General features: G+C 46.4%; 1 protein-coding gene across 9 annotated transcripts in view; it reads right to left on the bottom strand.

Moving 5' to 3' along the window:
• The window catches only part of RAPGEF2 (Rap guanine nucleotide exchange factor 2), a 1,671,940-nt gene that overhangs the window by 1,222,122 nt on the left and 424,104 nt on the right, over nt 1–25,714 (bottom strand). For all 9 annotated transcript variants that reach the window (XM_069631345.1, XM_069631346.1, XM_069631352.1 and 6 more), the window contains exon 2: nt 22,727–22,797. In XM_069631345.1, coding sequence (XP_069487446.1) covers nt 22,727–22,797 — 71 coding nt within the window. The remainder of the gene's footprint in view (nt 1–22,726; nt 22,798–25,714) is intronic.

The following is a 25,714-nucleotide window of genomic DNA, read 5'->3' as shown; positions in this document are numbered from 1 at the left end:
CCTGAAGTGGGTCATAGAAAACTAGGCATGAGGCAGGCTTTGCTGGAGGTGGAAGAGGGACTTCAAACAGAAGGAGGGGGAGGAGAAGTGGGACCAGGAGGCGGTGGAGCAGGCATCAATTCTCTGAGATGTATTTAAAGAAATCCCTCATCCTCTTTGATGTCATGACTGCAAAAAAGACTGCTGACCACTCAACCCTAGGAGTAAATGAATTGTGTGCTCAGAATACAGGTGAAACTAGGCCCACCAGATTCCCCCGGCTAATTGTTTCTCACCAGAAGAGAAGGGAGATGACAATTCGGTGGAGACTGGTGCAAATTCCCCAAAGGGCATATAAACCATACATGGAATGAGAGACCTCTCCAGCAATTACGACGACTGACAGGAAGACATTTTTGATTTTGTAACGTGTTAGACTACCGTGCGACATACTTTTAGGTGATGTGGAGACCTGATGCAGTAGATGCCCACTGCTGATAAAGGGTGCCAAGGTGCACCTGCCTTTACCGGAAGGGATGGTGCCTTGAGGGCAAACTCCAGCTCCATAAAGGGCTTGGGGGATGAGTTGTGTGCAGTGAAGTCAGGAATCAGCCTTCCTGTTAACATGTCAAGACCCATGTGAGCCTTGCAACAAAGTGTCAGGCATACTCTTCACCAACGAACAAAAGAATAGATTCATTCTGCCGGTATACAGCTGCTGAAGCAGCACCAGGTGACCCACTTTCCTTGGTGTAAGCACTGAATATAGGCCGGCCTTGATAACACCTCTGGATGGGGAAAAATAAAATTACCTTACAGTGTCCTTGGAGCAAGAAGGGATCCGGATATCCCCTTTATATTAAGTGGCATGTGGGGAAACACGTAACATGGCTGGACTCACTGAAAAAAATAAAACGTGTGTTTCTTTTAGGCTCCTCATAGTCAAAACCTTTCTTTCAGGGATGTCGGTGATTAACTAGTCCCACATCCGATGGAGCACCTGAAGCGAGAAGAGCAAAGGGGAATCGCACTGAGCACAGTCATCAGTTCTCCAAGCCTGAATTATAGGGACCCAGTGCAGAAAAGAATCTGCTGCACGATAGCTTCTGAATCTCTTCTCTCAGGCATATGTGCAGGGGGTCAAAAAGAAAAACTTGAAAGACAGATATTCTCTGCATCTGTTGTGTCAGATGGTTTATCATGCACAGTTGGAGAAAGAAAAAAATCAACTTACAGATATAGGGACATGAGGAGAATTCACATACAACCTTGGATCGCGTCCCGGACCCCTACATTTGATCAAACTGTTTTTTCCCAAAGGTTGGAGGGGAAGTGTGCAGTTTACATTTGGGGGTGATCCCTGAGGTTACACCAACCTTTCTGTTGGAGCTCTACTATGGGTGGTGATGAAGACAATTGGGTGAGTAGAATGTATTTATTCTCAGATGGGACCCTCACAGAATAATGCCTTCTGGGTATGAGGATGCTATGCACCTTTCCATCCTCTTCAAACCGTTCAGGCAATAACACAATATATAAGCACCATTCTTGAAAATCGAAAAATATTTTCTTCAGGTTGGGGCGAAGTTGGGCGACAGGGGCCAACAACTCTGGTTCTGTAGAGAAGTAATTTGCAATCTTCACTATGCTAATCGTACGCTACTTGTGTTGCAATTTCTTTAATTTGTAAGCTTCTCATATTTCACTTTGTATAACATTTGGTACAAAATAAAAATAAATATATAGAAGAAAAAAAAAGAATTTAGATGCAAAAAGGCACAATTAGTGTGCCGAGCCCTTGTCACATCCGAAAGAAAATTGTTGCGCCAGGGAGCATGCCCAAACGAGGCCTTACATACGAAGTACATAACTTAAAAAGTGCTGCTGCGCGCCTACCAGAGGACGACATTCTGGGAGTATTGAGGAAAGGGGGTAAAGTGAAGGAGTCTGTCTGTCCGGCGTTTGCATGAGCTAAGGGGAAAGGTAATCTAGCAATAACCTTGTATATTATGCAGCCCATCCAGCTAACGGAGATTGTGTGCTGGCACAAAGCACACCATGTGCCATTTTTAAATATGCCTCAAATCTGTTTAAATGCTACTAAAAGGGCTTAAAATATCGTTTTTGTCCCCGTCTGCCATATATGGTAATTAGTCTGTAATTAGTCTGATCGACAAATCGGTGTAGATTTCTGATCTCCAGTGCCAAGAGCACCAGTAGCCCATAGAGCCACACATCATTACACTTCCTTTGAGGGAGATTGTTTTTTGTATTAACATTTTTATTGAAATATGTACAATTCAATACAAACAAAAAGGCCAGACAAAGAAAGAATAATAAAAAACAACATGTTGCTATGTCGGGTCCAGGAACCTGCCCCAGACATCCTCGCACAGACCACCATTTGTTTGCCAACGCAAGATGACTCTCTCAAACAGCAACATCTTCTGCAGGTCCTCAACCCATGCCGCCGACATGGGAAATTTTTAACCCCCCCATCAGGTGTCAATCATACTTCTCGCACTCAACCTTGTTGGCGTCAAATACACATAATTTGAAAGCTTTATTTGCTGCACCCTCTCACCCAGGTTCAATGAGGTCAGGGACACATTGCTGCATAGGTTTTGCCACCTTCCCTCCGATATGTCTACGCAAATTGCATCTGACAATGTTCTCAGTAAATGTTCTTCGACTTCTTCCTGCTCAGCAAAAGCTTGTACATGGCTGAAGCAAAATGTCTTTCAAGTTCAATATCTGGTCCTCAAGAGCGTCTTGTTCGTTCACTGCAATATTCCCAATGCCGGCCGCAATCTTCTGTATTCCCCATACGAGCAGTCGTGAAGGTTGAACATTCTCGAAAGCCTGCCAAAAGGGATTCAATTCTTGTTCTCAAATAGGTCTCCAACCACTGCACACCGCTCAAAACCCAGTGCGGCCAGAAAATGGCCCTCCCTGTCGATCAGCACCTTCTTATTAATCCAGATCGAAGTTCTAGGGGACATTGTTGGGCCCTCACCAATCCTTCCTTCAAGCGCGTGCCAGGCCCATCTGTGGGAGATTGTTGTCAATCAGGGGCACAGAAAGGACATTAGAAATTAAATTCTGTACGTTTATTTTATTTATTTCATTTTATTTTATCGTTTCTATTTTATAACGCGCCTAATACCGTACCTGAATTCAGTTTCTAAGCACGTATCCGGGATTCAAACCTCTGTTGCTCTGTGTAGTCTTGCTTCCAAGACCAGTGTGTTGCCCCTGTGCTATGTTCCAAATATTTTCATTAAGCATATATACTGCAATTTTTAGATATTTGTGGTACAATACTTATTTTGTTTTGCTGCAAAATGTGTGGAATTCAATACCACAATATCCAGAAGGGGAGCGCGGGGGGGGGGGGGGGGGCGGGGGATACGGACTTCTGATTATGGAACATGCAACGTAACTAATCGTACTGGGGATAAAATTAACATCTTGTTGCCAAATGCTGCTCCAAAAGTCACTGCCCAGTTTTCCGAACTGAAACAAGTTGTTGAGTTGCTCATGGGTGCGTCTAGAACTGCTGATGGAAAGGTGGTTTGTAACAGGAACAGTGTTGTAACAAAAATAAGGATTTTCTGCAATGTGTGCCTAGTGGTTATGCTGGTTCTGTATCTGTATTAATGTTTCATGCTGCTACTCAAATGCTTCAGAAGTGGAATGACTTGCATATGGGCTCTATGCCAGGGAATGTTGGGGGGCAGAGAGGCTCTGGTTTTGCAGTTGGGTGGCAGGTGCAAGTGCACTTGATTTAGGGTCTTAGACAATGTAACTTGTAAATAAATGAACGACTTGTTTGACCCCAGTGTGAAGCTGGAAGTGTACCACAACGGCGTACTTCTCTCTTACTTGTTACAATGGTTCATTTTGAGTAGACTATCAATCGGCTTGCAGCCTCAGGACTCGTTTTGGTAAACCTCATTTTTATACTCTATGTAAAACATTATGTCATGGATCAGTGAACGAGTGGTTTGCCTTTAAAAATGGCACACAGCATGCATCTTCTTATTCATATAATAATTGCAAAGGATTTTCAGTGGGTTACCCGATTCGTTAAAGAAGTGGTCTATCCCCTAGACAATCGTTAATTGTAGTATAATAGTACTTTGACGTGAAATGAAAACCCATCAGATGATGCTTGGAAATGGTCAATACAAAAGGACTTGCCATGCTCTGCCTTATTCCTGTCGTTGGGCAGACTATCCAAAGGTCCACTACTAGTCTCCGGCTAGCCGACACGCCAATGCAGCTCACAAACGTTGTAGAAAACCATACCTTTTGTGGTAGATATCATGGTTGCAGCTTACACCATGCATTTGCCCTAAAGCAACATGTGGTTCTACGTTCTAATCCTGTATCTCCCACAATAAACATGTGTATTTATAGTCTGGAGTGCATGTTAGGGGGCGGGAGGGGATAGTCTACAGAGCGTCCATTTTGTTCTGGTAGGAGCTGGAATATCAGAAACGCACAGTGACATCATAAGAAATCCTCTTCAGATAGGAGAGCCAACATCCTCTCACCATCACCACTGGAGTTTGAATAGGCCAGTCATAAGATGCGAGCTTCCTTTTAATGTCTACACTGGACATAAAGAAGGAACTGCAGCATTACAAAATCCAATGCTTCTTGGCAAATCTCCCACAAGCCAACCCGGAAGCAAGCTAGGTAATAGGAGGTAGGCTCAGGTCATGGTTAAATTGCCCCCTCTGTACAATGACAGTATGGTTCATTTTGGGAAACGAGAATGAAATTGTATCAGAAAACTACTTTTATGTACAAATGTGCCAAATGAGTGAAGACAAATATAATTGTATATGGGTTCTCTGGGTCTTTTTGCAAGCAAGAGATTTGGCAATAGTCTTTGTGAATGCTAAGTAGATCTCAAATACAAGTCTTGCTCGTCTCCATAGTGAGTCCATTCTAACACTGCACAGTACCTTAGGTTTGTCCAAACTTCAATCCTTGTGAAAGTTAAGCAACGTTTCCAAGAACTAACACTTTGGAATACGTGTCTGACATCACTCTGGATCTCTGAACGCCTCTAGGGAATAGGCTAGGAGAGAATACTAAACTAACTCAAACTGTGTGTTATCATTAAAAGTCCATTTTGCACACTCAGGAAACCTGCAGACAGGCACTTGCAGTGTTGGGCAAGAAAGAGGGACACCTGGATGTGTCAAGTGTCGTTAGTGCAAGGATGCCTCCAATTTAGGATGTTGTCCTTTTAAGAAAAAACACAGACTTCCAAGGACCAATTCAGTACAGAACAAACACTCCAACATCCTAGGTATAGCCGCAGGCATAAACTATCATTCCATATTTTCTTGCAAAAGTTGAATTACAAGATTTTCAAGATTGAAGAATCAACAAAACTTGGAAAGATAAAAAATACTGCGAAATAAAAGAAATTAAGTTTGAAAACCCACCAGCAGAACTCCAGAGCAAGAGTCACACCCTCGCAAAGAAAACAAGGATGACGTCGTACCTCCGACGCTTCTTGCACTAGTGCCACCTCAGGCTACCTAAGTTTTACATATTTCATGCTCTATACAGTGATGACAATCCAGCTGATTCATCCCTGCGGTGCAGCTTGGTTTCCTTGGGAGGATACATGTGTCTAATCCCCTTGCCTCTCCAGTTCTCTAAAAGAAGAAGTATTGACGTAACTGGATTAGCGTGGAGGGGTCTTCCCATGCCTGACATTTGAGTGCATAGAAATGGCCCTGTAATGTACTCCCGTTGGCTCCATGGCTATTCCTGGTCAACCCTTTGGAAACTACATGCATGTTTCCTTGGCTTTGCTGCCCATATTTAAATTGATTCATATATTTTCTTTGTCTGTTGCAAACCTATTCCCACTCAACTTCTGCCACTATCCTTCAATATCAATGTTCTTCTTTCCATGATCAGAGTTGTATCAGGAATCACCTCATGCAGTCCCCAACATACATGTCCTCCGCCCTGCGCTGTCCACCCACCATTTACCCCTCACTGCCATATCCCACTCTCTGAACCAGACGAGTGAACAATTCCACATTTCTGCTTGCAAAGTACTGTGGTGGTGATTACCATCCTGCACAGTCTGACACGGGGCTCTTCACTGTGCTCACCTTGAAGTTAACATTACTCATCCACAGCTATCGCTAGATGGCACCACTTTTCCCTCTGGCCCAGCATCAGTTGCTATGGCTTTTTAGATACCGGCCTCCTTAACGCATGTGCCACTTTTATCAGTCATCTAGGTGCATGCTTACCAGCTCTTGGTTTTAGGAAAGGCTGGACCTCACTGCATCCGACAGGTTCATATTCAGTGTGTGGTATGCACAGGGGTAGAAGTAAAGCAACTTTATGCCTCTGCCCAGCGGTGGTGCCCTCTGGTATCTGGAGAGATACCCTGTGTCCACTCCTGTATGGCCACCCAAAGCAGTCCCTGTAGGATATAGGCTCTGGCAGGCGACAGCTCCCTGAAAGCCTCAGAGGGAAAAGAGCCATCCACATCAGACGCCACGCCCTATTATGAGAGCTACTAAAACAAAGCTCCCAGTGAGGGAGCGTCCTTCCCCAGACCAAAAAAGTCCCATGGTTGCTTTGCCCTATGGGCCAGACCTTTCCTGCATCACCTAATTGATGCCCTCCAATTCTGGATCCCTTGCAGAGACTTCACCTAATAAAGACGTAGAATAACAGGCAAAACAATCATACTACCCCAGCCTGAATGACGACCAGACAGAGTCCGGAATAACCTCAAAAAACACATTGCCATTTTATGAGATTATCCCTAATTTTTCATTAAACAGACTGCTTTATTTTAATCCCGTTATAGGTAATATTACTATGTTTGCCTAAAATAGTAGCTAGTCCTACATTATGCTTTTGTAATGTATCTGAACAGCATGTGCATCGTTCTTCAGTTACTTTGCATTGTGATACGTTTGGTCTTCAATGTCCCCATCACTTTGTGCAGGTGCTCAGGCTTAAGTGTGGTCAAGCTACCAAAACGAGAGTCAGAGTTAACTAGAGTGCAGGAGTACAAGCTTTATTGCACCTCTAAAAGACCAGTGACTTCCACTTAGATGCTAATCAAAGAGCAGGTGTGCCCATAAAACTTTATAACTGCATCCTTTTCATTTAACACTAATAATACGCTTTTGGGCATGCTGTTTGGCAGCTACATCTACATCTATATCTGGCTTCAGGCAGTCATTGAGAACTGCCTTTAACATCCCTTCACAGCGTGCGCCAGAGGCAACCCATCACCTTTTGCATTTGTGTAGCAAAATACAAATACGAAACTACCATAACACCATGGACTATGCATTGTTTTTATAATTTCATTTTCATATTAAAAATTGTGATTTATTTCAAACAACAAGCACATGCTCGTGTGAGAAACCTGTTTGTTACTAAATGCGCCTGGAGAAATGCAGAATAAACCATATTCGTTTTTTTTTATACTTGAGATGGTTTCATTAACTCAGAGATATATACATACATACATGTTTTTTAATGCTGAAAGTTGGCTATTTTGTTTTAAAGAATTCCAGCAGCTCAAATAGGATATATTTCAGATCGGTTTTCTCTGTATAGTGCGCAAGATCCTCGACTGACCATTGATAAGAACTTGGAAGTGTTCCATCTATCAATCTGTGTGCCATGGAGTAGCGTTATTTTATTATTTTTTTTATAATGTATTTGATACCCGAGTTTGGTTTCTAAGCGTTGATCCGGGATTCGAACCTCTGTTCCTCTGCACGGTCTTGCTTCCAAGACCAGCACGTTGCCATTGTGCGATCCTCCATTCCGTTCGCGTCGTCATCTGCACAGATTCTCCTGTGAGAGGGTGAGGTATGCAGCCTTAATAACAAATGTGGTGCATGGACTGCAGAGGAGTCCATACATTATTGGTAGCCTTAGCGCACTGCATTTCCTACTGACAGGGCTGACCCAGATATCTCTGGAAGGTTAGAGGACGGCCGGGTGCGAGTAAAGGAGGAATCTGGCTCCACAATCCCTGCTACACAGGGCAGTGCTTACCGGAAGTAAAGCGGGTATTACCTGAGAGGCATTCAGGTCTCCAGTGCTTGGTTTAGGAATAGCCCATGACACCTAATCATATTCTCTAGCTACACGTATGTTATAATATAGAAAAAGAGAAAGCGCGCAGACCTGATTCTCCAGTGCCTTTAGCAGCGGACTGGAACAAACAGCTATGATAATGGGTATTAAACTGCACATCCGGCAAGTAAAGAGTGCAGCGGAAGAGATGGCGTTCCCAGTTTCTGTGACGGACACCACAGATGGGCAACCTCCGCAGGCCGTCCACTGCACGGCTCGTACTGGGCACGGAATTCCTTTCTTATGCAAATGAGTGCACAGTGCAATGCGGGTCTCCTTACTAGAGACAATTTAGGTGCATGGAAGCGATTGTTAAATCCAACCACTCAATCTAAACCGATCTAAAGGGTGGCAATTAACAGCAGGTAGAGGAATCCAACATGCCAAAGTTGACACACTACCCACTCCCTGCCTCGAATTGTGCCAACTGATTATATGTAATTTTGTGTCCTAGCAGACCCAATTCTTTTCTGTTCTTTTGGTTGTAATTACAGGAGGAACTACAACAGTCGAAAGAAAAGCAATTTACTGGTAAGAGTGCATGCATGCATAACATTCTAAGTTTATAATCGAGGGGTCCTATTTTGGGCCATTTCCTTGTCACTGCAATACAATGACTCTCTCCAACGCACATTGCCACACCTTTTCGTAGGTAAATAATCTCAACCCTGCCTCTGGTCGGATGACAGGCAGGAAGTTCACATTTTCAGGGTGGGTGGTGGATCATTTAATGGCATTATATTTGGTTTCGTGGAGTTTCGCAATATCCTGCAGGCATTCAGACAGCATATAATTGTTCACAAATGTGTCTTGAAGTGGAGATCCCAGTCCACCGACACATTAAGGAAGAGAGGTAAGTAGATGTCAGGGAACAGTAGGGCCTATCTATTGGGACCATGCAGGACCCCACATTTTGCATAACAAGGTTAGATTTAAAACTTCCCAGCTTTATCTTTAGGTCTCTAGCCATCAGAAAGGATTGTACCTACTCCATGACTGCCACCAAGAGGTTGGTTACAGAGCAACAAAAGAGCATCGTTCCGAATTTTGAACACAGCACACCAGTGTATCCTTATTAGAAGGCAGGGGTAAACATGTAAAATTAGGGGGACCGTCGAAGATGTACTAAATGAAGAGACTGGTGCAAGAATACCCAAAACACAGGTATCAGGTTGCAAGGATGATTGTTTAATAAAAACTGCTCTGAGGGAAATCTAGTACAGGTCTTCTGGCTCAAGATGTAAACATTACAGTTAAAGAAGGGGAAATATCCACTCCTGAGCAGCTCCATGTCTAATGGGCATTGGTAGAACATTCACCCAGGCTCCACACCTAACATTCCACAATCACTCAGGCACTCATGACTTCATCAACATGCAGACATTCTCACACACTCAGGACGGAGAGAATGGGACACATCGTCCTCCTTTGCAATTTCAACAAAAGAAGAAGAAAGGAAGTAATGGCAAAGGGCCCACGGGGAAGGGGTAGGGAAAAGGAAAACAGAGGTCCAATCAAATACAGCCATGGGAGAGATATTTATACAGAAGAGCGACAGTTAATATGCACGCAAGGGGAAAGACGCTCATCCTACACGAGGCAAACAAGGAGGGATGGTCGGCAGGAGGGCGAGATTGATCCTCTTAAGAAATCCCACCAACCAGGGTAAAATCACAAGGGAAGCACTCTCCCAGTAGCAACCTGGTGTCACTGGAAGGGCCCACCTACCCAATAATAATGGAAAGAAACACAGGCAGCAGGAAGCCCAAGAGAAAAAAAGAAGAAGGTGGTGCGACGAATCCGAAGGCTTTGTCCCTTTTAGCATGGGGGGGAAGCTGCCCCTTAAAGGCTAGGCAGGCGAGCATGCTAAGCAAATAAGCAAAACGCTCCCTATGGGTTTGGGAAAGTGGGACCTCACTTGGAGTGACTCCCCTCAAAGGGACATGGACTCCCATTCCCATGACCTCCTGACGACACTATCGACAACGGGACCACCATACCTAGTCCATAGTCCATAGTCCCCTTTTCTCCATACTTATGGGACATTCTTCCGTCCTGTGGGACAGGACGGGAGAACTTTGTAAAGCATAAAAAATAAATGACAAAACATGTTTGTCCCTCCTCTCTTTCTACGCGGGGCACGGCACGCAGCCGTAGCCCCGCCCATCTCAGCTCCGCCCTGCTCATCGCCCATCAGTCATTTTCTATCGCCAGGTCAGAGACCTTTAAGCAATACAGATGAACTTTATTAGAGGGGACGGTGGGCGGGCGTATGGAGGAAAGGGGACTATGGACTCGGTGTGTAACCTGGTTATGCTCCTACGTCCCGTCCCCTTTCCTCCATACTTATGGGAGATTCCCAAGCACTCCTTACAGGAACTATGGGTGGATGAAAAACCCCTTACTGAAAAAGGTTCTTCAGCACAGCCTGACCAAACTGAACATCAGATCTGGAGCTCAGGTCTAGACAATAATGTTTACAAAAAGCCGATGGGGAGGCCCAAGTAGCCGCCTTTGCAATGGTCTCCCAGGGGACATATTTCTGAAAGGCAACTGCGACTGCCTTGCCATGCACCAGGTGTGCATGAATACCTTTAGGAGGCTGCAGTCCTTGGACGGTGTAAGACTCTGTAATGCAGGCAGCGATCCATCTGGAGATAGTCGCCTTAGAGGCCTGCTTACCTTGTGGATTACCAAAGGTTACCAACAGTTGAGAAGAGCTCCTAAATTCGGATGTTCTGTTCAGATAGAACTTAAGAGCCCTTCTAACATCCAGGCAATGCAGAACCCTTTCCGCCTCTGAAGCGGGGTTCGGAAAAAAGACCGGCAGGGAGATTGACTGGTTCAGATGGAAATCAGAGAACACCTTCGGCAGGAAAGCAGGGTTTGTCCGTAGGACCACCTTATCCTTGTGAAAAACCAAGAAGGGATGCTCCACCGACACAGACTGGAGCTCACTCACACGCCTTGCTGAAGTAACGGCAACCAAAAAGGACACCTTCCACGACAGGTGTTTAAGGTCCACCGTGGCCATTGGTTCGAAGGGTTTATGGCACAACGCCGTAAGGACCACATTGAGATCCCACGTCGGGTGCGGTTTACGAACCGGGGGATAAAGGCGCATCAAACCTGCGAAATGTCTCTTAACCACCGGATTGGACAGGGATTAAGAGCATTGGTCCATAGATAGGTAGGCGGATACCGCCGAAAGATAAGTTCTGCTTGACAGAACATGAATGCCCGACTCTGCTAGGTGGGAAACGAAGGACAGCACAGTGTCAATCGTAGCCGCCCTTGGGTCCAGCTGTTTGTCTAAGCACCAATGACAGAACCTAAGCCATTTGCTTCTATACTGAGACCTAGCCGAGGGTTTCCTGGCTGCTTCAATAGTGCGCATGTTATTCGCAGATAGGTTGAGGTGTTCTAAGGACCTGAACTCAGGCACCATGCCGCCAAGCTGAATGATTGTGGGGAGGGGTACCTGTCATGATCTCTGCTTCCAAAAGGTCAGGGTTTTCCCAACTCCCTTGGAAGCAGATCCATAACCCAGGTTCCGAGTGCCAACCAGTCCCAATTGGGACCTTTTGGACCCAGTCCTGGCGCCAGTGGCACCAGGCTCATAAATATGCCCAGTCCCAGCGCTGGAAGCGCCGGGCTCATAATGCTTGGGTGGACTTACCTGCAGCAGACCATGCTGCTTACTTGCCTGCCAGTTGAGCCTCTGATCCTCTTCTGTTTGGAACTACTTTTCCTGTTGGGTGGGGCAGGAGCCACTCCCTAGATTCAGAACACTGGAACTCTTCTGGAAAGCAGGAACTCTTTTCTTACCTAGGCGTGGCTGTGGAAGGAGACACCTAAGCACTACAGGAGGCTATTTAAACCACACCCGATGGATGAATCTTGCTTTGCGTTATTCTGCATTCTCTGCAGCAGAACGCTCATCGTGTCTTCTGCATCTGATCCTGGGCCTAAGGAAAAAGGCTTACCATCCTGAATCCAGTCTTCAGCAACACCTATAAAGACAAGAAAGAACAGGTTAGCATTACGGTCTTCAGTGACAGCTCTTCACTTACCTGGTCCATCGGCTGTCACCAACGCCTCGCGCTGCATTCCGGCATCTGAAAGACAAAGGCTTACCTACTCTTCGTGCGCTCCGGAGGTCTTCACACTGCATTCCGGCATCTGAAAGACAAAAGCTTACCAACTCTTCGCACGCTCCGGAGGCCTTCGGCGCTGCATCCCGCATCTGAAAGACAAAACAAGGTGCGTTTAAAGACATTGGGGAACTTTAATACTCACGTGCCATTACTCCTTTCCACATCTAACCCAGTGGGTATTCCGGCACCCTGCAGCCGCTCCGAACTTGTACCTGCAAAATAAAAAGACAGTTAGAGCGCATCGTGAAGCAGGCAACAAGCGCTTACTTACGTGCTTCCAGGCGCTTCTATTCATCACACGGGCTCCATCTTCAACTCACTTCAGCGCGTCATCCGCCATCGCCGGAACCCTGCAAAACAAGAAACATCATTACTAAAGACTTTAAAGACATTAGAATTACTCGAAACTTACCGTTCGTGCAGTAAACGACGGACAGCAGTCCTCTGAAGTCAAGAGGCCTGCTCCCCTTATCCAGTGAAGAAACTGGTTACAGCACCCTGCCCCGAGGCAGATGGAGAGCACGGCGTTCACTTACCTAAGGTGAGAGCGTTAACCTTTGGGGTTCTACAGGAGAAGAGAAAGGGAAGAAGAGAGAGACATTCAATAACCCAGTTCCTTAATCCCATATTTTCTATCTGCAGACATCTTACCCTTCGAGTCAGACATACAGTGCACAGAGGTCCAGCCCAAAGAGCCAGCCGTGTGTTACACATCACCTTTGAAGATACGGTATACGCCCAGTCAAGACCGGCGCCTCTACGGGAGTCAGGTGAGCGTTACAGAACGCAAAGCCTACCACAAAACTCCCGTCCAGGCGCTATGGAAACCTCGGATACCGACCAGCTAGCCCAGTTACTTGGGGAACTAAGGGCAGAAGTGCATGCAGCCCGTCAGGAAACGAACGCTCTAAGAAGAGAACTGATTATTTCCAAGGAGCGAACAGATGATCTCGCTAGACAATTGCTACAGTCACAAGCCGGACAGACCCCGTTACCCGCATCTGGGGGAAATCTTCCTTCTACATCCTCTATGAATCCAGTGCAGATCAACCTACCTGGGAATGTACCTCTGGCTCCGCCCGAACGATTTTCTGGTGACCCAAAGAGGTTTGCAGTATTTATCAATCAGTGCCGGTTGCATTTCTTATGCCGGCCAGCAGCCTTTCCAACTGATCAAGCTAAAGTAGCTTTCGTGCTTTCGTACCTTAGTGGCAATGCGGCAGACTGGTCGATCCCTCTAGTAAATCAAGATGATCCGGTCCTCCATGATTTTCAAGCTTTTCAGCTCAGTATGGAAAAACTGTTCGCAAGACATTCACAGGGGCAGGCCTTGGACAATGAGCTTCTTTCGTTGCGACAAGGTAATCAAGACCTTTTGGCTTATATTGCGTCTTTCAACAGACTGATAGTGGAAACTCAATGGCCTGAGGACAAAAGGATTACGCTGTTTTATAGAGGTCTACGTGGAGAGCTCAAAGATGTGTTAGCCCAAGTAGTGAATCCCCCACAAGATTGTTCGGACTATATAGACTTAGTCGTTCAAATAGATCACAGACTGCAGAACAGGAAGGCTGATCGTTCCAAGTTTGATGCTCGAGTATTTTCCAAACCGCCAACTCCTTCCAAAGGAGTAGACTCCGGGGAACCCATGCAAATAGGGGGTCTGAAAGGTCCTCTAACACAAAAGGAGCGGGAAAGGAGAAAACAGTTGCAATTATGCCTTTATTGCGGAAACTCAGGGCACTTTCTTCGAGACTGTCCGGTGAAACCTGCCAAGAAGGCAGTAGGAGCTGCAGTTACCAAAGTTACAAACTCTGAGCAGGGAAACGACCTCGCCCGACAAGAATAGAGGTCCTCTTGCCGAGCGTGAAAACCAGTTCCGTGACCTCGCATTTCGTGATACCTATGGTCCTCATTAGCCCTGATAATCCAGATCGATTACATGCAATTGAAGCTTACGTCGACAGCGGTGCCATCGGCAATTATGTGGATCATGAAATGGTTTTGAGGATGAATCTAACTCTTTGTCCCAAGGCTGTAAAGGACGTCATTACTACGGTGGATGGTACGGAGATAGCCTCCGGGCCAGTAACGCATACCACTCAAGAGGTGACGCTAGTAAGTCAAGATGGACACCATGAGAAGATCGTGTTCGATGTGATCAAGGCCCCTCAGTTTCAGATTATTCTAGGAATACCTTGGTTAGAGAAACACAATCCTCTGATCGATTGGCGAGCAAGAACGGTCCAGTTTCCAGAATGTGTCTCTACTTGTCACCCTCCACCTGGTGTTGCACTGGCAGCAATTTCTTCAGAGACTCCCCAGTTACCTCCCGAATACCTAGAATACCAAGATGTTTTCCGGAAGGATCAGGCTAACTCTCTACCTCCTCATAGGTCTTATGACTGCCAGATAGACCTGATACCTGGATCTACTCCTCCTTGTAGTAGAATTTATGCCCTCACCGAGCCTGAGAACCTTCACCTTCGACAATACCTGGATCAATACCTGGCAAATGGGTTTATTCGTCCTTCCAAGTCCCCTGCTTCTTCAGCTTTGTTCTTCGTTCCAAAAAAGGAAGGAGACCTTAGAACTTGTATAGATTATCGCTCCCTGAACCAGATCCCTGTTAAGAATAGATATCCGTTACCTTTGATCCCTGAACTCCTGGACCAAGTCAGAAAAGCATGCATATATACAAAGCTGGATCTTAGAGGAGCTTACCACTTGGTACGAGTAAAAGAGGGCGATGAATGGAAGACGGCCTTCCGCACCAAGTATGGGCTATTTGAATATCAGGTCATGCCCTTCGGACTTTGCAATGCCCCGGCCGCCTTTCAATATTTTATGAACGATGTCCTCAGAGAGCTCATAGATGTGTGTGTTGTTGTTTACATTGATGACATCCTCGTTTATTCTTCATCGGAATCTGAACATCGGAAACACGTGAAAATGGTCCTCGAAAGATTGCGTCAACACAAACTTTTCGCTAAGTTGGAAAAATGTGTTTTCAACGTGACTGAAGTTGAATTCTTGGGATTCATATTATCACCTGGCGGAGTGCATATGGATTCAAAGAAGGTCGATGCAGTTCTCAAATGGCCATCACCATCCTCCGTAAAAGGTGTGCAAAGCATGTTAGGCTTCGCTAACTTTTACCGCAGGTTTATCCCCGAATTCTCTCGAATAGTCCAGCCCATCACTGCCTTGTTAAAGAAAAACAAACGTTTTGAATGGTCTACCGAGGCGGAACAAGCTTTCCTGGATTTGAAGACTAAATTTATCTCTGCACCAATCTTAAAACACCCTCGCCCCGAACTCCCCTACATCGTGGAAACTGATGCTTCAAGCCTTGCCATGGGGGCAGTTCTATCACAAAAGGACCCGGTAACCAATCAGTTGCATCCCGTGGCATTTTGGTCCCGCAAATTCTCGCCTCCTGAAATTAATTACACGATTACTGACAAGGAACTTCTGGCTATCAAGTCTGCCTTTAAGGCTTGGCGGCATTATCTGGTGGGGGCCCGACACACCGTTACTGTGATTACAGATCACCGAAACCTGCAATATTTGAAAACCGCAAAAGCCCAATCCTCTAGACAACTCCGTTGGGCATTATTCTTTGCCGAGTTTGACTTCATAATTACCTATCGACCTGGTACAAAGAACGGTAAAGCTGATGCCCTTTCTCGGATGGGAGTGGAAGAACACTTGATCAACCCTAAACCTGTACCAATCATTCCCGAACAAAGAATTCTGGGTGTAATCGCCACAGAATCCATAGAGGAAGTTAAGGATAAAGCCAGGCAACTTGTAACTCCAGCAGACATACAGAATTGGCATCTGCAGGGAAAGGACTTTGCAGTAAAGGACAACTTATTGTATTTCCAAGAACGATTATACCTACCCAGCACAGATTTACAGAAAAAAGTAATCTCTTGTTATCACGATTCTTTAATGGAAGGACATCCCGGTATGGCCAAGACCTCAGAAAAGATCAAGCGCTACTTCTGGTGGCAGTCTTGGAAAAAAGATATCAGAGACTTTATAATGTCCTGTGGAGTATGCGCCCAAAACAAGAGTCAAAAGGAAAGACCAGCAGGCCTCTTACGCCCTATTGACATCCCACCTCGCCCTTGGCATACGCTTTCTATGGACTTCATCACCGATCTACCTCCATGCTCCGGATACCGCTTCTTTCTTGAAGTTTCTTGTTTGCCGCTGTTGCGAAGAGGTCCACCTCTGGGGTGCCCCAATTCAGGAAAATCCATGAGAGGATCTCCGTCTTCAGTTCCCACTCGTAGCTGACCATCGTCCACCGACTGAGGGCATCTTGCGTGACATTCAGCTGGCCCGGAATGTGTACCGCCACTAGCCAGACACCATGATGAAATGCCCACTCCCAGATCTGGATGGACAGGTCCACGAGAGGGGGAGACTTGGTGCCCCCCTGCTTGTTGATGTAATAAATTGACACCACATTGTCCATGCGGATACGGACCATCTTTTTGGCAATGATGGGTCTGAATGCCTTGAGCGCTGGGAAAATCGCCAGAAGCGCCAGATGATTTATGTGGAGGAGCTTGTCCTGAGGCGACCAAAGATCTGAGACCTGAAGAAGATCCAACGTGGCACCCCACCCCAGAAGGTAGGAGTCCGTTGTAACCTTTACCATCGGGGCTGGGTCCTGAAACCCCCGCTCCCACCGACAGGTTGCTGAGAGACGACCACCACTCCAGGTCCGCTCTCATGGAAACCGGAATCAATATGAACTTGGAGTCCAGATCCACGGCTTGACGCCAAGAACTCCGCAGAACCATCCGAGTCTGCCTCATCTTGAGATGAGCGAGAGGTAGAGCCAAAACACATGAGGACATGAGGCCCAGAAGCCTCTGGAACTACCAGGCCGACATGCTCTCCGACTGCGCAAACATCTGACACGTGGCCAACAGATCCGCCATTCTGTCCCCGGTCAGGTAAACTCTGCAGTCAATCGTGTTCCAGCGAAAACCCAGGAAAAACAAGTCCCGAGAGACCGTCATGGAAGATTTACTCCAGTTCACCGACAGCCCGAGGTTGAACAAGAGCTGGAGGAGAGACTGAAGATTGCAGGCGGCTTTCAACGGGCAATGGCTGCATAAGAGCCAGTCGTCCAAATACAGATACACATGGATACCCTGCAGAGAAAGATAAGCCGCGATCACTGACATCATCTTCGTAAAGACATGCGGCGCCGAGCTGAGGCCAAAAGGAAGCACCCAAAACTGGAAGTGCTCCACTCGCACAGAGAAACGAAGATGTCTCCTGTGTGGATTCGAGATCAGTATATGCATATACGCATCCTGAAGGTCCACCACGCTGAGCCAATCGCCCATCTGCAAAGAGGACCGTATCTGTCCGGGCGTGATCGTCTTGAATTTCTCTTGGGGGTAGGATAAGATTGAACTGGGAAAGGTGTAGGATGGTGCGCAGGCCAGCCTGGTTGGGTTTGGGCTCCGTAAACAGTCAGGAGTAGAAGCCCTCCCCTCGCTCCCCTAGGGGAACGGGTCCCACAGCTCTGAGGTCCAGCAGTTTCTGAACTTCGGCTTTTAGGGAGGACGACCCCGACTGCTGGAACGGAGCGTTGAAGGGTGGGGTAAGGGTAAGCAGAAACCCGGCCAAGCGACTGACAAGACCCGCCGGTCCTTGGTGATGGTCTGCCACGCCTCCCAATGAGACGCAATGCGCCCTCCTACCGGGGTCTAGTGCGAGCGCAGAGAATCCTCCAAGAGGAGCCAGAGAAGTGGCAGAAAAATAGAGTCTGCTGCTGCCTCCAGCGGGAATTTCCCAAAGGAGTATTCACTCTGCAGGATTTCCGACCTAGGAAACCTCTGAAACCAGAGGAGGGCCTGCTTTGCGACAACGGTCTTTGGGTTCTGAAAGGGGTTTTAACCAGGACGGACAAGGACTGAGCGGTCTGGGTGCTGTCCTTTGTTTTGGTCAGTTCCACATCCATTGTGGGATGGAAAAGCTCCTTACCGTCAACCGGCAGGTCCAACACCTTGTCCTGCACTGCCTTTGAGAACTTGTTGGCAGCGCAACCAAGCCTGTCGAGAGGTATCAACTCCCAGCATAAGACCCCAAGCCGAAGTGTCGACATGATGAGCCGCGGCCTCTAGCAGATCCTGGGCCAAGACCCTGGCATCGGACAATCCCGCCTTAAAGTCTTCCAGCTTCTCGACCGGAATGAACTCCTCAAACCTCGACAGACCTTTCCACATCTTCATATTCACCCCCACTAACACCAGTTCCGCATTGGCCTGCTGGAGCTGCAGGGCCGAGTTAGCAAAAATCTTCCTCCCAAGGGAGTCGAGGAGCTTGTCCTCTTTCCCCAGGGCCTGAGTAGCCGTCATAGAAGAGGATGCTGCAGGCCTGGACTGTAAAGTGGCCGCAGCCACCACCGTGGAGGAGGGAGGCGGACAAGATGCTAGGGCCACCTCTTCTGAAAAATGCAGCCTGTATCGCGTGTCAATTTTCTTATTGACGAAAAGTCCAGAGTGTGGTTTTTCCCAGACTCACGCCTCAGGTACTGGAACATCCAATAGGCACATCATGTCCAGTACCCGGTCGTGAAAAGCTCTAATAGAGCGGGGTTGGTCTTCGCTGTCCTGATCACCCTGCGCATCATCCGACAGGTCAGGGTCCTGCTGAACCGTGTCAGGCACCGCCTTGTCCACGGGGGACAACAGAGGCAAGGGTCGAAGGGTCGGCGGAGGCACCGCAGGTAACAGCGGCACCGGTGGAACCACTGGAGGTGTGGGTGGAGCCGGAGACGGGCAAATCTCCTTAAAAAGACCCTTGAAATACTCCCTCATGGGTTCAGTACGCATGAGCACCTGAAATTTGCCGAAAAAGGCATCCTCCGGAGAAAGCTTTGGAGCTGCCGGAGAAGGCCTCTCATGAGGGGAATAATTCCACTGATGTAGAGGGGAGGGTTGCCAAGCCGGCCCATCCCCCGAGCTGTCCACATAAATCAAGGGTGCCGAACCCACAGGCAGCGAGATGTTTTGCGGAAGAGGCATCCGCGCATTCCAGTCGTAAACTGGACGGAACAGGTGCGCAAAAGGAACCTTGTGTTCAGCTACAGAACCGCTCCCCACACCTGAGGCCGATGGTGTAGTTGTTGGAGAAGCGCCCAAAATGGCCGCCGTGGTCGTTGCGGGAACGGCCGCCATTTTGCCATCACCTGAGGGGAACTGCAGCACGTGTGGAAGTGAGGCAGGGGTCCCCGTCGGTGGATCAGGGGTCTTCATTTTAGCCTTTACACAAGGAACCTCGGCTGAGCCGGTACTATGTGGCCTGGAATGTTTCTGCGACATACCAGTAGCCAAACTAGCCTTCACAAGAAGGACCTCAGCACTGCCGGTAAAGGAGGAACTTCCACTCCTTGCCCCCTCAACAGTTCTGGCATCACCACAAGAGCGGGAACGGTGAGAAACAGCTTTCACCAATAAGGCCTTCTCAGGCCTCTCAGAAATGTTGGTTTCCTTAGCCTCTATACGAGGGACCTCGGACCCAAGTCCTGTCACAGCCTTTCCACTGCAGGCCTCGAACATGTGTTCGGTAACACCAAGCCCAGCCGAGGCCTTGGGGCGCACCCTGGTACTTTTGAGGGAAGCCGATAAAGAGGCCTCAGAGCGAGCTCCGGCACCCCACGACTCAGTAGAACTAGGTCTACAAGCAGCCCCCACAGGAGACCCTTGGAGAAATCTCTGGTACACTTATTAGGCCCAGAAGGCACCACGGGGCAAGCCCCAATGATAGAGTGGTCGATGCTCCTCCCGGACCGGGAAGAACCCGGGAAGGTGTCTCCCAGCGGGGGTGCTCAGAAAAGTAAAGTAAAGTACTTACCGGGCGTTTTTTCTTTTCGTCGATGAAAGATTGAAAATGCGAAGGAGGAGTGCGCTAGAACACCTCCTTCCACCGCTCTACCCGACATTGAAGTGCCCAGACCGAAAGGGAGTCACAATAGAAACAGGAGTCCCAACGGTGATCCGGACCCAAACACTCTAAACAAAGATGATGGGGATCCGCCCTCGAAGGGTCAATGACACGATGAACAATCTGGAAAGTCTAGTTTGAACGACAGAGACTAGTACACGATCGCTAGCGAGAGCCCAAGAGGAGGAAAAAAGGAAGAAATTCTTCCGCAGATGCAAGGGCGTCCAGTCCCGAACGAGCAGAGAAAAGGACTGATGGGCGATGCGGAGCAGAGATGGGCAGGGCTACAGCCACGTGCCGTGCCCTGCCCTGCGTAGAAACAGAGGGGGGACAAAAATGTTTTGTACATTTTTTTTGATGCTTTACAAAGTGCTCTGGTCCCGTCCCACAGGATGGAGGAATGTCCCATAAGTATGGAGGAAAAGGGACGGGACGTAGGCGTACAGACAGTCATGGGAACAGTGAGACTCTAGGGGTGCCGAAGTCACCAATGAAGACCAGTAAGCCCAGAGAAAGAGATTGGCATACCAGGGCGCTTCAGCTCTGATGCCGCATACCATTAACAAAGCGAGCCAACCCAAATGAGGGAGCTGGGACATTTAATACAGAGATGAAGACTGTTAGAAAAGGGTTGGTGACCCAATATATGAAGAATATAATAACCTGAATACAAAAGAGTGGGTTCTGACGAAATATTGAACAAACTGAAAAAGGTCTGGCAGGAGAGTAAACCAGGCATTCAGAGTCATGCACATACCTCTTGATCTATGAAGGTAAAACAGCTAACTATTAAAATGCTTAGGAATGTTTTAATGAACTTGGATCTCACAACATGCTAATTGTTGCTTTTTGTTGTTTGTTTTATAATTTTCTCCCAATGTTTGTTCTATGTTTTTACTTTCCGCACTATTTGTATAATCATTATGTATCTGATCATTCTGACAGTGTTTAGCCCTGAAAACGGATACATATCCAAAATGCATTGGCTATAGGACACTTAGCCCAAATGTCTTTAATGAACCAATAAAATGACTGAGTCATAAAAAACAATGTTTATGGGAGATGTAATTTAATTATAAGCAACAGTGTATGGACATTGTTTGAATTGTTCACATACATTTTGACTCAACCCGTTATCAGGGGATAAAGAGTGCTTGGTAGGTTCAGGGGCAACTTTGAACCTTTTGTCTATATCTCTGAAGTTTGACAAAACAGCGATCTTTCAGGGCAATGGCATAAAATAGGTAAACAGAACAGTTTCTTTCCAAAGTGTCCCTTAGACAAATGGTCTTGACATTTCAAAACAGCCTTGAGTAGAAAAAAAAACAAAAAGGTGGAAATCTCTCTTTCCAACTCTCTGGGTCTCTCCACATGGCATCACTCCGTCGCTGGGGTTTCTTGGTCCCAACCATGAAAAAGAGATTCATTGGTCCCTACAGTTTGACTCTCTCCTTAGCAGGTAATCGGAAACCTCTTAAGAGACAGCTTAGCTGTTCTTGGTCCTGATTTTCTTTTTAGTGTGTGACCAACCGTGGTCAATACTTCGGCAATATTCACAGCTGGAAGGTTATTTGTTCCAGTATCCTTTGTCAGGAAGGATTCCGAGAGCAGGTAGGGAAGTCCAGAGCAACCAAAGTTGTGCTCTGTAGAAAAAACGTCAGCTATGTAAGATGAAGAAGGGATTGACACAGAAGTCTGATACCAAAATGATCTCTCTAGGCAGGGATCTGAAACCTGTAGCTCTCCAGATGTTTTGGTCTGCAGATCCCATGATCCTTTACTACTGACGATTCTGTCATGGGCTGATGGGTGTTTCAGTCCAATAACACCTGGAGAGCCAAAGGTAGCAGACTCCTGCCCTAGAGCCCCACAAGTGTCCATTACTTTCTACAGACAGGTCCCCTGCTCTGGCAGGCAATGGAGTAAGGATACGAGGACCATGTTGCCAACTGTAATGACATGCCCTACTCCAAATTAGTACTGATTACAGATACATTAACTGACAGCAGCTTCAGAACATACATTTTCACAGGCTAACTTATAAGTACATAGCGCATCAAAGTTGTGATACATTCAAGAAGTAGAAGTTTAACACAATGCATTGTACAGGTTTCTTATCACAGGAAAACTATATGATGACCAGAATAAAGGTTTATGATTTAATTATGCCACTAATAGGTATATAACCTTGCCCAGAAAAAGTGAATCACCCAGCTTTTCATAACAAACAAAACGAATTCAACCCCTGGCAGTGAATTGAAGACAATGTGAGTTGAACTGCTGAGTAGAAGAAAAGCGCACTGAAAATCAATATTAAACTATTACTGGCAGCTTTATTTCAGACAAAGAAAGAAAATCAAAGTAGCTTCGAAAATCAATCGTTTATTCATGAGTGCCCTTCCCTGAGCAGTCTCGTGTTGGATGGAAGGCGTTATCAGGTATAAACAGGCGCCTACCTCAGCTGATGTTCCCTCAGATTGGACAAGGCTTCCATTCCATGGAGGTAAGAATACACGATTTCAAGATCCTGCAAAAGGGAGAAAAGAAGCTGTCAGAGTGCTCAGGATAAAGGCAATGCAAATAGCTCATCTGCGATATTTCCACTGCAATCAGTGTTATATGTAGCATTAGCATGTTACTTTCTGACCTCTTAACAAGGTTGACGCCTTGGGGGTAAGGAAGCAACGAGTCACAGGAGGAGGCTAAATGTAATGATGGGGCAGCCGGAAGGAATGACAGTAAAGATGGGGAAGCAAAATGAGAAGGATTGGTAAAATGATACAGTGTAAAGAAGGAGAAATGGAAGTTAAGAATGGCAGAACAAGAGAAGATGGCACATGGCTGGATAGAATAAAAGGACGGGACAGGGAAGCAGGGTCAGGCAAAAAATAATCAAGGACGAAAATGGGAGCATGGAAGGAGGAATAGAAGGATGGGGAGAAAGGGGAGGTGGGGGCCAAAGTTAGAGGTTTCGATGTTGATGGGCACTTGGCATTTAAAAGTCCACTTTCCGTTTTGCTCAAAGTTAAACACTTCAAATCAATGCTATTGGATTCAGCAGAGCAGTATCAATGCTTTGATTATTCGTTTGTGGGGAAAGATAGGTTAGAAAAATAGAAAAGAAATATGGGTTGTCCAACATCTGTACATTTCACATTTCCGTTAGATGCAGTGGTAGACCATGCAGGGAGTTCAGCCATCAGTGGTGACGATGGCCACGTACAGATTGTGCATATAATCCAAAGAGATACTTCATGGATAGTGGGCCTGTACCCGTCAAAACTCCCAGAATGCGCCAGAGGCTCTTTTGCAACCTCTTGCTCAATGTTTTTGCAGAGTTCCACCGCTCTGCAGATCAGCAGCTGAGAGGACATAGATCTGGAGGGGTAGATACTACTCTGTCCAGGGTGACAGCTGTCTGTTGGTAGGGCGAGCACTTGCTTATACAGAAGGCTTATAGCGTGTGTACTCTCCCAGTCACCGAACACTAGGGCATAAAAAGACACCTTTAAGGTAAAGCGCCTTGGTCGAGAACAAAGAAACCACCAAGAAACTCTTCCATGAAACACTCTTCCCCTACAAATGCGCTCACAGCCCTTGTTCCACCATTGCATTCAGCGGCCATTTGGGCAATGCCAGGCCTAGTGCATGGCCACCCTGCCTACTCCTACACAGCACGTTGGCAGTCTTGCCTTGTTTCAACTGGTCAACGTTTCCCTCACTCAGCATATTTTGTTACCTATAAAAAGGGAAGTAATGTTACAACCTGTGCATTTATGTTAATGTTAAGGTATAGTTACTTCTTTTTAGTAGCGTTGTTTTATGGAAAAAGTAATAGACTAATGTCGGAAGCTCACATAAGGAATTTAAATGAGTTGAACCAGACAGTGCTGAAAATGGACGCTGCATAAACTAATAAACCAGTCCCCACCAGTCATGCTCACAGTAAGCCACCCACCGCAGTGACTGCTCATGCAATGCATGGGTGTGCAACTGGGAGTATTGATGACCCCGCCAAAAAGAGGGCCACACCCCAGGCTCTTTCAATATTACACCTTAATGGGGTCTACTGTTGCAACCGCCACATTAACGTCACAAATGGGCAAAGATTAAATGCAGGTTAAGAAGACGACGCTCCTTTCAGAAGCATGTAATTAATATTCATCAAGCAATTTTTTATTACAGTAATTTGACAAACAACCTCAATTAAGATTTGGTCAATTAATTTCACTTGGGTTCTGAATGCTTTATGAAATGTGCAACCGTGTTTTTAATAAACCATAAACCAAAAACTCAGCCCTTGAAAAAAGTATACAAGTTGATCAAAAATGTCATAATACAAAAAAAACCTGTATTCACTAAATAAGCAACCAGTTTTGTCGTGCATTAATGGTTCGCATATATCTGGTTATAAAGTGATGATCACGAATGCAATTCCTAAACTGCAGGGTTCAACACGTGCACTCGCTTAGGCCATGAGGAAGACCAGCCCTTAGGACTACACAAGGACCTGCACCTCCATACAATATTGAGTTCAAGGCTGCCTGCCGGCCTCCTCTGAAACCCCATGGATTAGGGATCTCACTGAAAATGCTTGCACTGTACAGAAAAACCCGGTGGAAATGCAAATGGGCCCCATCGTCATAAGGTACTCCTCAACTAGAGTGTGTATTCCTATTATCCCGGCCGCACCTCAGAGACTGCAATACATTCAGTGTAGGTACCGATGACCAGGCTCATGAAATGTCTTTACCCATAGTTAACTTGACTTCATTAAACGAAGACACAACACTGAACCAAATCCTGAAGCACTAAATGGAATATTGGGGCACCAAGCGCCTACACACGCGCAAGTTATAGGTCAGCACTACAACTGCAGCTTTGAATCGACAGAAACGGATAGCAATTGTAGTTTTTGCACAGTCAAAAGGATGCAGAATAAAAGACCTTTGTGATCCTGCATTCCTATTTTCAAATAAGGCAATTATAAAATGAGAATGCAGAGAGTTATGGATATTAACAATCTCTGTACTTAATGTACAGAAATGGAAACCGTGACCAATCACATTATGAAATAAGCTTTGGAAGCTAAACTACTAACCTCCATGAATCTTGCATGTGTTTTTTAACGCAGACGAAAAAAATACATGGACAGCACTTGACCCAGGCAAGCTCGCTCCATGTTTTTCTTAAACCAGTAAACTCTGGTGGAGATGAACGAAATGTGGGAGATAACAGACTGAGTAATAGATTCCACGTGAAAGTCCTTACAATTAGTTACACGTCCTAAGAAAAACAGTTTTAAACATTCCACGTATTCTAGTAAATTGAACAGCACTGTCACCATCACCAGAAAAGGTAACCCAGTTTTAATTGCAATGACATAAGTGAAATACCCCAGGAGGCTTGATTCTTGGGGATCAAAAGACCTGGTTCCTCTGTTC

The sequence above is a fragment of the Ambystoma mexicanum genome, chromosome 6q (genome assembly GCF_040938575.1).
Source record: "Ambystoma mexicanum isolate Mex_15411 chromosome 6q, UKY_AmexF1_1, whole genome shotgun sequence".
Lineage (NCBI taxonomy): Eukaryota > Metazoa > Chordata > Amphibia > Caudata > Ambystomatidae > Ambystoma > Ambystoma mexicanum.
Note: the sequence above shows the minus strand (reverse complement) of the source record. Positions and strands in the feature narration are given on the sequence as shown.